We start from the raw sequence: 12,382 nt of genomic DNA, 5'->3' as shown, positions 1-12,382 counted from the left end.
AACATGGAGTGCCTCACTGGATTTGGAAAACTCCCAGAGAGAAGAATCTGTTAAAACAGAAGTACACTAAATCTGAGGATAGATAACATATCCTTCAGGGTGAACTGTATGTTCTGATACAATTTAAAACAAATTAGAACTTTTTTAAAAGTAGGAAGTTGTTGCTTTTATTTAAACCAAAACTTTCTTTTCTGTGTAAGTATAGATAATACTTTCTATCTATACATATACCCTATATGTATACATATATGCATATAAATATTTTTTCATGTTCGTCCAGATAAGCCACAAGAGGGAGTATGGGGCTTGAGTTTCTATCAGTAGGTAGTTCTTGCATTTTAATTACTTCAAGTTGCTACAAAACAGAGAGATTTAGTTATATTCTGCTTTATTTGGCTTTCCCCCCACCACCCCAAACTGAAAATGAAATCAAGCATCAAAGCAGCATTCCATAGTATTACTCTTAGATACTGTGGGAGTAGCTCACAGTCTGATGGACAAAACATTCAAATGGATATAGTGGAGTAATTTTAACACGTTGCAATGCACTCACTGTTTTAAAAAAAGAAAAGTTACATGTAAAAGTTCATACAAAGCTTCTTTGGTAGTCATAACAATTGCATTTCCAAGTATGATTGCCTCCCACTGTTAGCCTTATTTTTGTGTGGTTGTACAAGACATTTCTTATATAATCACAAAACTCAGCTACCCCATTCAAAGTATGAATCCCAGAGTTTAATCCTGCTCTTGCATATCAAACTTTTGATAATGTCAAGTTGTATTCTGTCTGCATCTGTGTATGCATCACACACTAAAGCCTAGAGCAGTTCTGATTACAGTATACCCTTATTAACTTGTGCCCTTTTCTGCATCAATTGAGCTGCCACCAATGCAGGAGAGCCTCGCACACTGAATGCTTTCATTTATTAAATTCTTGTTACCGGCAAACAATGACCTTAAAGCTCCCTTTAATTAATACAACCTCATTAATTTGTGTACTATAAATAATAATAAAAAACACCCTTAGTTTATTTTAGAAAGCAAATGATCATTTAAAAAGTCAAGTTTTCTATTATTATATCTGTCTCTAGGGATTAGAATTAAAGAAATCTAAAATTATCTCAAAAACTTCATAAACATTTCAACATTAGTCATAATGCTGCAAACAAGCAACATATGAAGATACACGACTTCTATGCCAATACATGAGCAGGATATAGTGATATTACTTCATTGGGAGGAGACTATAGAGCCAAAATTAAATTTAGGAAAACGATAAAAGAGAAAAGCAGCAAGTATGAATCTCGGAGTCTGTTCAGAAGAACAGAATAAATTAATGGATACATATAGGTAATATTTTGTAAAACTGCAAGGAATCATAGCTTTTAGGACAGAGTGATCAAGATAAGCATCTTATGTGTATCATCTCAAAAAAGATGATCTTTCAGAAGTACAACTCCCTGAATACCACAATAGAGGACAAAGTCAACACTTATTCAAGTGGCAAAGTTACAACGTTATTCAGCTACCCGCACAACTTTCAACAGCGCCCAGATTTAACTTTCCATCCAAGTAGAGATTGGAGCATAATCTCCCTTATGAGACACGGCACAAGTATGAGATGAGTAAGTGCTCGTGCAGACTGTTTGTTTGACACATCACATTGTGATAGGAAATCCTTCCCACTGTCTCCAATGGATTCTGTTTTGAGACAACAAAAACACAGTTTGGCTGTTCTGGATGTTATGGACATGACTGGAGACTAACACATATTTAGGAGTTAATGATTCATATAACAGTGAACCTGAGCAGGCACAGGCTGTGAGGTGCTGCACACACAGCAAGGCATTCAGGCCTGAGTTGTGCCGCACAGATCCCTTGGCTGCCAGAAAAATGCACTGAGTTCTCAGGAGAACACCTTCTAGAATGAAGCTGTTTTCTTGTAAGGAAATTATACTAAGGCTCAAAAGAGCAAAAGGGAGACCTTCCTCTCCATGGCCAGGACCTGCACTGCTCTTGTGCAGTGTGCCATGGGGAAATCCATTCAGGGTCTGTCCAATGCTGCATGGATACAAGGCACCCAGAATGTGATGGGATGCAAGATTTAGTTGCCACCCATCTTCCTCTTCTTATTCTGTCTTACAAAGTGATGACCCTATTAAGCCATTTTTTGCTAAATCTTTCTTACTGAAATCTGGAAAAAGCTGTGCACTCTCTCCCGCCTCACCCCGCCACATAGAACAAGGAATCAAAGCTGAAACAATGAGATCGGTGGTTCACATATGAATAAAATATACAAAATCTGTTCGAATTTGCAGGCAACTTCAATAATCTCGCTCATAAAAAAAAATAGTTAAATAAACTTTGACATTCACTCATCAAATGCTTGTAGAAAAGTTACCTTTAAAAATTTTCACTGCACTTAATACTCTTTTTCAGGAACCAAAACAACATAAAACATAGATCTGAATAAGAAAATATCTAGTATGTTAATGTTATTGTATGCATTTATAGTGTAATTTGTTTGAACTCTAATTAAAAAAAAAAAAAGCAATCTTAGAAGAAATTATTCAAAACAGTGTTTAGCTCTCCTCTAATTAATAAAAAGTCTTACCTTACAAAACTTTGTATTTTCTTAACCTTTGGTATTCAGTAGTTACACAATGAACACTCTTAATTTTGAAAGAATGTATTTGATATAAAAACAAGTGAACCAGTAATATTATTAGCCTTAGGAGTTTTAAAATACTGATAATTCTTAGAACACTGAAAATATAGTTCTTGAAGGTTTATCGTTGGTGGTCAGTTTCCAGATGACATAGTTGGTACAGCCATTAAAAGAGGCTGACATTACCACTGCTGAGACTGGAGAGAAGAATCAGGTTTTATTTGCATTAAAAAAAAAAACAGACTGAATAAAATATATTTCCTATACGTTGATAATTATTCCTTTAGCCTTATTTTATTTTTATCCTTATTTGTTAAGGAAAATAGGAACTATTATAATATTTGTTTTAGCTTTCCATGTCAGCAATTTGGTAACACTTAAAACCCTTGGAGGGCAGTAGAGAAACAGAAGATACAAACTCATTTGATGTAATTTACCAATAAGCAGTAATAGGTTTGGTTTAAAGGGAAATTATTTCACACTGAGCCAATGGAACATAACAGTTCTGCATGTTACTAACATATATTGATATAGCCATTGTTGATGTTTGAAATTAATTTGCTCTCAGATTAAAGTATGGTTTTCTTAAAGTCAGACCGCATCATACTAAAAATTAAACATTTCCCTCTCAAAGAGGACTTCAAAGAATCTTCATAGAAAAATGGGGAATCTCTTTTGCTGACTTGAAGTTTAGATTCTATTTTCCCCTGATCACCTCACTCCAAAATAATGGTTGTGTGAGCTCCCTGACAAGCAGCTCCTCAATTACTGCAGCTTAGACTGTCATCCTAAGGCAAAACAGCACTAATTGTAGTGTGTCTTCACATGCAAGAGGGTGACCTGCCATCAGACAGGTAAAAAAGTAATTTATTGGTCACCTAAGAATTAATCTAGTCATTCTTGACTATTGGTTCTATAACCTCAGTCTTTACTTTTGTGTTATATATGGTGTTAAAAATTTCTTACTTCTGAATAAATAACAACACATTAAGAAGAGTTTTACCGGTAGGTTGTAACCAAAGCGAAATTCAGTAGCATTGAGTTACATAAATTACAAATAAACCACAACTGAGAACCTGTTGGACATAAAAGGCTCTTGCACAAATGCATAGTAAATTAAGAACTTTAGAAAAGTATTCCTAATTTGAACACTCCTGCTAAACTTTTATGAAAACATAAGGTGGCAGTAAGTATTTAAATAGTCTTCTATCAGCTTTATTTTATAGCAATAATTTCATATCTTTGTGTTGAAAACAATCATAATTTCCGGGTATGAACATGGAATTCTCTACAGCTACAAATAGAATTAGATTGTCAATATTAAATTAAATTTCTTCATTCTAGCAAGTAAGATTCTTCAAATTTTTTTTTTGTATCTACATATGCTGGATTTCATCTGCAGTGTCACAAAACTAAAACACTCTCAGATTTGTATCATGAAACAAGTTGCAATTGTAAACTGAAGAATATTTATATGAAACATTAAGGTATATCAAATTATATCTTCTATGGGTTATGAGTAAAAGTCCAATTAGACATCAAGGAAATTGTTTTTTTCTGCTAAAACAGAAGTTCAATGGGATTTCAAAACCAAACTTAGTTACAGATATTTCTACAACAACTATCAGAAACATGATACCTATTAATGTATACATATATAAATATCTATATGTATGTATATAAAATAGGTATATGTATAAATATACCTACATGTGCATGAATATGCAAATAATTACATAATTCTGCATAGGAGTCTGTATATGTATACATATAGATGGACATATGGAAGTGCAGCAATATGGCCGACATTCATGCATTTGTCAGGAATTTATTTCCATAAAAGTACTGATTATTTTTGTGAGAGCTTCTTCCTTTCTCATCTGGCAGACTCAGATGAAATGAGTAAGCAATGCTAAGATGAAAATTTCATAGTCTACAGGATATGCGAAGTATGGCTACACACAAAACCTTGACTTGAGGAGCTGAGATTCCAAGTCTAACCATGTAATGTTTAGATGCAATGGACAATTTTAAAAATGTTTATTATTCACTTTGCCTTAAGCATCAAATACAATTTTAATGTCTCATTTTTCAAGTACTATCAACAAGCCTCTAGTGTATCCACAAGCCTTTGCTAACTTCTATCACCTGAATGTAATCTGTGTTTTTTCCTTTCATTAAACTGTTAACTTAAAGTTAAGAGTGCAGAGTTTGCTGGTCAGAAGCAATCTTTCATTCAAACTACATCCCCTTCTTTTGCAAGAATATAACTAACAATATTGTTCCAGAACAATCTGCACGTTATATGAAGTTAACTAATCTTTTTGCTTATTCTTCTAAAATGACACATTTCTTCAATACTCTTCTTGTCCATCTTACATACTTTAAAAAGTATCAGCATTGACTGCTAATATTTACCAAGAACATAGGGTGAATACCCTGCCTTTGGCTTTTTATGGTGCTTAAAGCTTAAATGATCCACTGTGGAGTTCAACAGAAAATTATGCACAATATGACACCTTAAAAGTACAAAAACCATAAATTCCTTTTAACATTCTCATTAAATACAAGCTTTCAAGCAAACTTAAAGTTATTAGTTTGCATTTTGCTATCACTAAAATATTAAGAGGTTTTAAGCACATATAATTCTCCAAAAATATATATATTAAGTAATAAAAAGCTGGTAAATGTTAAAATATGTGATTACTATTTATGTATATGTAACCTCTACTTTACCATTTAAGAAAATTAATCAAGTAATTAAAGTATAGTTAATCATGCAACTACTCATTTCTGCAACTTTTACTCCCTTTTGAGCTCAGAATGATACTATATATTTTTAAGTTTTGAATCCCTAGACTACAATATTAAAGAAATAAACAAAACATATTTTATTAATTAAATACTTTTACACATGCTAAATATGAGTCATGTAGGTATAGTTTCAGTTTACAGAACATATTTTTATTGATCAATGATGCAGTGGAAATAATAATGTCATAATAATAATGTACAGTAAAACCTTGAAGCACTTATTAACATTAGTTACTCTGCAGAGAAAAAATTATTATCTTACTAAAGCTCATCTTGGAGTAGTATACACTATGTAAATTTACACATGTAACAGCAGGTAATTATGATTATCCCAGCATGTTTTATTCCTAATTTACAATCAAATTATCTATCAACTTTTACTTTTTAAATAACCTTATACACAACACAGAGTTATTGTTTAGTTTAATTGAATCTTCATACATAAACTAATTGGAGGACTCTAAAACTCACAATTATTAGCAAATTTTCTGTACCTAGTTTTAAAATATGACATATTTTCCAGGGCACGTGACCCCAAATATCTGTTCCAAAGCTGCAATTAAATTATTAAAATTCAGTTTTTTAGAATTGAATAAATTAGTTCTTATAAAATGTTAATTGGAATGAGTTCAGATAAAATATTTCAAATAACTTAATAAATGAAATTAATAATGCAATAAACTTGAATAACTTATTAGCATTAACTTTATTAAGTTGAAAAAACTGTAACGTACTATTTTTTACATCCTGTAAAAATGGACACAGAATTAAATTATATTAACCAAACTAGCCTCTGATTAAAATTTTTGTCTGCATGCCACAGGAAGCAGGTAATGAGTTAAATTAGAATCCTAAACATCATCATGAAAGACACTATAAAGACACACAGTCCTTACAGCACGGATGTGTCATAAAACAATAAATCTTACTTCCATTTTTCAGGTACAGAAACTGAAACAATTAGACCAATTCCTACAGCCCAGTCCCACACTTTGCATTTGTCTGCTGCTTTTCTAATCTCTAAACTAGATTCTTTTATAAAGACCAATCTTGAAAATTATTTTGTACATACATATCCTAGATACCCCATACTGTGTGGAAAAATAATGTTGCGTTTAAACACAATAAAAAATTATGTTGGAAGATTTTTTAAAATAAATAACACGGTATAATAATATGTGAATGACAAATAATTATTTCAAAATAAAATTCTACTGATTTCCTTTTATTGCCCCATTGAAAATTTTCAGTATGTTTCCTGCTCTTGTATCAGCAGCGATTTCATTGCTATTTACAAGTGTCTGTTACCATCATGTTGAGCGATAGAATTCATGGTGCCCAGCATTATTTCAGGGCACTTGTGAATCCAGAGAACAACTCACTTATTCACACCTATTTAGTGCTTGCTTGGTTATTTAAAAATGACACAGACTATAAGCTATTATTTCAGATTTAGAGACTAGGATTTAGATTTCCTATAAATTAGCAGTCTTTAACTTCACCTGGAGTGTTCATGACCTACAAACCATTGTTTACTACCCTTCTCCAAGCATTAGTAGGTGCTAGCATCTGATCAATGACAACTGTTATAACAACCATCCATTCTGAAGGAAATGTACTGTTCTCTGGAGCTCCTTGTGGCCTAATTTCTAGTTGTAACTTTCTTTATTTCATAATTGCTTATTCTAGAAAAATAATTATCCTTGAAGGAAAAGGTCCAAATAAAAGCAGGGACATTTTCTCATTAATGCTGCAAGGAAATACCACCTGTTACATGTCTCTGCCACACATAGTCATACATGCCATACAAAGAGACAAGCTGCCATGAGAAAAACAAGTGCACCTCCTTGTCAGTAGCTGCAAGAAATCTCTTCTGTGTAATAGCAACAAACACTTTTAATCCTTTCATTTTTGGTTACTCACTAGCCTCCATACACACAAAATAACAGAATATATAGGCACCATTGATAAAATTGTGAAAACAAATTATTCTGATTAAAGGGATGTTGAGATCAGTAGCACAACTTCAAAAAGTCCCCAAACAATGTAATAAGGTATATGAAAAAGATTCCTCTCGATTTTGATGATTTTCTGTAATTGTATTACTTACGGCAAATCTTCCATTCTGGAGGCCTCATGTCTCGGGTCCAGCAGATCATAACCACATTCATTGTAGATTTCTAAGTAGGAAACATGAGTTGTGTACACTTTACTGCTATCCTGGAAAAGAAAATAGTGCTATAAACAGAAGTCAGAGATGGATTAGAAGACAAATTTGTTTCTATGGCTTCAAAGTCACTTTCTCACTTTGTCTCTTTTCCTGGGTATGGCGCACATTTTCAATTGGTGATCCTTTCATGTTTATGTGTTACCATATGCATAAGGACTCAAAAAGAAGAAAGGAAAAAACCCACAAAAACCCCCAATCAAAACAGAGACACATATACACAAAACTCACTAAAACAAAAATCCCCCAAAAAACTCTACCATGACCATGAGTTTAGTCTGAGATTTTTAATTGATTCTGTATACTTTAAAAAGTCTGTATATATTTAGAACATGAGAGCTGCTTACAGAACTATGCAACATGACATTTTTCACTTCTGCACTCAAAAAAGAATGTTATTATAAAAAGGTAAACGCTCATATTATGGATAGAAAGACTATGCTTAAAGAAAAAAAAAGAAAGTAAAAACAGCAACAAAAATAAGATTTACTTCATTTATAAACATCAGTGACATACTGCTTTTCACTCTCTTCATCATAACATTAGAGCACTAATGATATGTATATGATGTCAGTTGTTCTCTGCAATCACAATTCTTTTGGTAAATTACATTGCCAAAAAGTAATTTAACACAACTGAGTTTTGCAGACAGAATTTTCCTCTGCCCCAAAGCCAAATCCAAACAACATAAACCTCAAAATAGTGGGCTATGATTTCCAAAATTAAAGAAAAAAAAAGAATAAAAAAATCAGTCATTTCTTTTCAGCAGACAAAGCCACTGTGAAAGCACTCATATCACAGTAGAAATTTAATAATTCAATCCGTTACAGTTTTTTTTTGCAAAATACTTTGAGATATAACTTGTCACTTTCATTTAATAATTATTTCCCATTTTTTTTAATTGGTTATGACAGTTCAGTATTTCAAGGGACATAATTTAAAAGAAACACTACAGATGGATGGAAAAATGTAGTAAGGAACAGCTCAAACAGGATGCCTTGGAAATAGGGGAATTTCTAAATTAAAAGGAGATGTTATTAAAAACAAAGGGCTGGATTTGCTTCTCATTTAGGGTAAAAAGTTTTGTTTCTTTGGTTTCAAATTGCACTGTCTTTATCCAAATAAAAGCTTAACAAGTCTTGTATTTCATGTCCCTGATTTCACTTTCTCCTGTTTCATCCTACTTAGGATTAGAAGGCAAATGATTCTTCTCCACTATTGGAGCACCTTCCAAACCACAGTTGTAGGTATTAAAGAAATGAAACAGGGGAAAGATATTAAAAGCAAGGCAAGAGGAAAGATAAAACACCAAGAAGAGATTCGTTAAAAGGCTCTAGTAAAAAAAATTATATGAAACAATGATTTGAAATACCCCCATAAGCATAACTACGTATAGCTTTTGATCCAAAACCCAGTCTGAACAGGGAAACATTAGTTATTTCTGTGCTGAGAAAGTGACAAACATATTAGTTATTCTTCATCCTATTTCGTTTTTATTACATAATTAAAATTGGAAGAGAATTTTGATGCATTGACACTGCTGCTGTCAATTACACGAGGAACCTGTTCACGTTCCACAACCAAAGTCCTCCATGGGGGTAGAGTGAGCGCAGCAGGTCTAAGATGACATGAATATGTGGGGTTTTTTCATTTCCATTCCCACAATGGCAAGTTTTCGTGCACCTGCCATATGCTGTGTACATTTACCTGCCAAAACCATACTTCCAAGGAGCCAAAGCAATTACTGTTGTTAACCATTACTAAGACAAGGCATATTAATGTGACTGAGACATACGCCCTTATGCAAACAGACTGGTACTCTGCAGTACATGACTGAAAGAGTATAAAAGTACAGTGGAATGATTTATGTTAATGTCAAATAATATTTAAATTGGCTTAATTAAATAGCTTTGATAAAATATAAAGATTAATGAGTCATAGACCTGGTGGAATAAATGAAGAGACAAAACATAAATTACACAAGATTCCTCTCTTCCTCTCTTCACTTTTGCCTTCTATAATTATAAAAGCACTGGAATAACTGTGTTCACTCATGCAAGTATTTCAGACACTGAAAGAAAATTAAATTTCTCACAAACATAATAAACATAGCAAACAATCAGTGTGCTTATTCTGGCACATCCTTTTGCTTACTGACTCATTTCATTGCATAGAAAGTCAAAATGAAATGCAATGCATGCAATGCAAAACCAGAGTGGAGCTGATAAAAGTGTTAGACAAGGAGAACCACTTGTGTGATCTGGAGGTATGCTGCACCAACTAAAAATAGTTTGGTTTTTAAACTACAAAAGCTACCCACAATGGTGCCCATTATTTTCAGACTTTTGCAATAGACCAGGTAGCCAACACAACTACAAATATATTCTTGCAAACAGTCAGTACCGTGTCAGGTTAGATATTTTCTTAAGCACTAGTTTTAGGACTTTCACTAAAACTATTATAAAAACAACCTTTAGCAATAGTTAAACATTTGAAGCCAGACATTAAAAATGAACAGAATATAATGTTCATACCTTCTGCAATTGATCAAAAATATAAGATAAGGTCCTGGGAATGATGCCTCGATCACTGTAACGTTCAGCTCCTCCTGTGATGGTAAAAGTTTTGCCACTGCCTGTCTGGCCATATGCAAAGATAGTACCATTGTATCCAGCCAACACACTATACAATTAAAAAAGGAAGATAATTAATATTTAAGGCAGAACATATTGTCCATGATCAACTTTGTATAGATCCAAAATAAAATTAACAGTAATTCTTAATTACATAGCAACTGTCTTTGGTAATACAAGAATACACTTCAATGTATATATTCTAGATTCTATAGAATTTAAACTAACTAGAATTGAAGGATTTCTTGATGTCTTGACTTAATCCATTAAGCTGATCATGCTTATTACTATTTACACAACCTTTTCATACTTTTCAGTTTGGCAGATGATTTTTTGCAAGGCTAATATTTAATCTCTTTAAAGACTGTCGATATCAGGAATTGTACCATTCATACACTAGAAGAATCAAGAAATAATTCACATAGAAGTTGATTAAATGCAAACAGAGAAAACTAATATTGTGGTTAGAAACTCACGCAAGGATACTGTTATACCAGGGTACAGCTTTTACTCTGAGAACATGGCTATACTAAACTGTCAGACTGTGCTTGGATAAGAGTATGCAGGACAACCCGTGCTTAAATCAGTGTAATAAAATCTTCATTTACTATGAAAACATACAAACACACATTGGTAATAGCAAACTTCTCTGTTATCATTATGACTGTATAAGAAGCTTTGATAGAAGAGACAAAATAGCTACTAATGGCATAGCATGAAATGACATTTAGACTCATCTTTTTCACACCTCTTACTTCTGTTTACAGAAGTGCCTAATAAAAGTCCTGTTCAAATATCTTTCTTTAATTCACCACCATTGACTTCCATCTGATTGCCACCAAACAGTAGATAAACTCAATCATCTTAAATTTTGGACTGGATTTACAATGCTTAAAGACCTACCAATTTTGTTCAACAAATTGAAAAGCAAAAATTATTCTCGTGCATTTTGTTTAAAGAAAAAATGATAAATAAGCTACGATTTTAATAAATAAAAAGAGGGGACAAAACCCTTGCATAAGAGGAAAAGAAACATGTATATAGATAGCTGCTGGTCTGGCGCCACGAGAGATGCAATGATTCTCCAACTTATTAAAGTTTATTTAAAGGCCTGAGTAGTTGCCAAATTGCGTATTTTAATCCATTACAGTAGGATGTCAAAGACAAAAACAGAAACATGTTGAAAGGAGCTACAGTGAACATCTGCTCCCAAAACATGTAAACACGGAATATATATAGATATTAGATCCCAGATGTTAAAAATCAAAACAATTATTATGATAAAACACCTCATTCATCTATCTTAGGAATTTCTAGTGCCCACTGTCACAATATCTGAATGCTGATGACAGTAATGAGTTGTCTGAAGGTAGGGGGTATCAACAGAAGTTCAGACATGGCAGATTCAAACCTAGCAAGGGGAAATGATTCTTCAAGCAAATTGTAGTTAAGCTGTGTAACTCTTTGCCACGTCATGTTTTGTACATTAAAATGTCACAGAGGCTTCAACAGTGATTGGACTAAATCACCAAAAAGTTTTTCTTCAGGGCTACAAATGACAGAGAAATCAGAAAGTCCCTTAACTACAAATAACTAAAGACTAAGAGGATATATGGGGGAGGCAGCTCTACATGCTTACTCTGTTTATTGCTTTCCTCTGTGCATTGTCTGTTAGTCCCTGTGAGAGACAGCATAGTGCACTAGATGGAACCTTTGTCTGATGCAGCATAGTTGCTCTTCTGCTCATACAGAAGAGCTGTCTGGCTCTTCAGAGCTAGCAACTGGGGTTGTTAAGTTTTCTTACTCCTTCTCTTCTTTAAAGGTGCGACTTGCAACATGTTAAAACCATGTTAAATGCATGGCTGCAAGCTATTAACCTGACATGCCTGTACTTCAGAAAAAGCTGTTGATTAAAATCACCTCACATGTAAACACAGGATAAAATATCACATACCACATGCTGTCAAAACAGCTGCAAAAATCAGTGAGTTTTCTTTTTGCTCTTTGATTAATATATATTCTTACATTTTCTGCAGTGCA

General features: G+C 33.1%; 1 protein-coding gene across 4 annotated transcripts in view; it reads right to left on the bottom strand.

The window, feature by feature from the left end:
* KIF6 (kinesin family member 6) overlaps window positions 1–12,382 on the bottom strand; it is a 151,544-nt gene that overhangs the window by 126,009 nt on the left and 13,153 nt on the right. For all 4 annotated transcript variants that reach the window (XM_088161276.1, XM_088161277.1, XM_088161278.1 and 1 more), the window contains exons 4-5: window positions 10,244–10,391; window positions 7,593–7,702 (exon numbers count right to left, since the gene is read on the bottom strand). In XM_088161276.1, coding sequence (XP_088017402.1) covers window positions 7,593–7,702; window positions 10,244–10,391 — 258 coding nt within the window. The remainder of the gene's footprint in view (window positions 1–7,592; window positions 7,703–10,243; window positions 10,392–12,382) is intronic.

The sequence above is a fragment of the Sturnus vulgaris genome, chromosome 3, assembly GCF_052056855.1.
Source record: "Sturnus vulgaris isolate bStuVul1 chromosome 3, bStuVul1.hap1, whole genome shotgun sequence".
Taxonomy (NCBI): domain Eukaryota; kingdom Metazoa; phylum Chordata; class Aves; order Passeriformes; family Sturnidae; genus Sturnus; species Sturnus vulgaris.
This window is presented reverse-complemented; position numbering and strand designations above follow the sequence as displayed.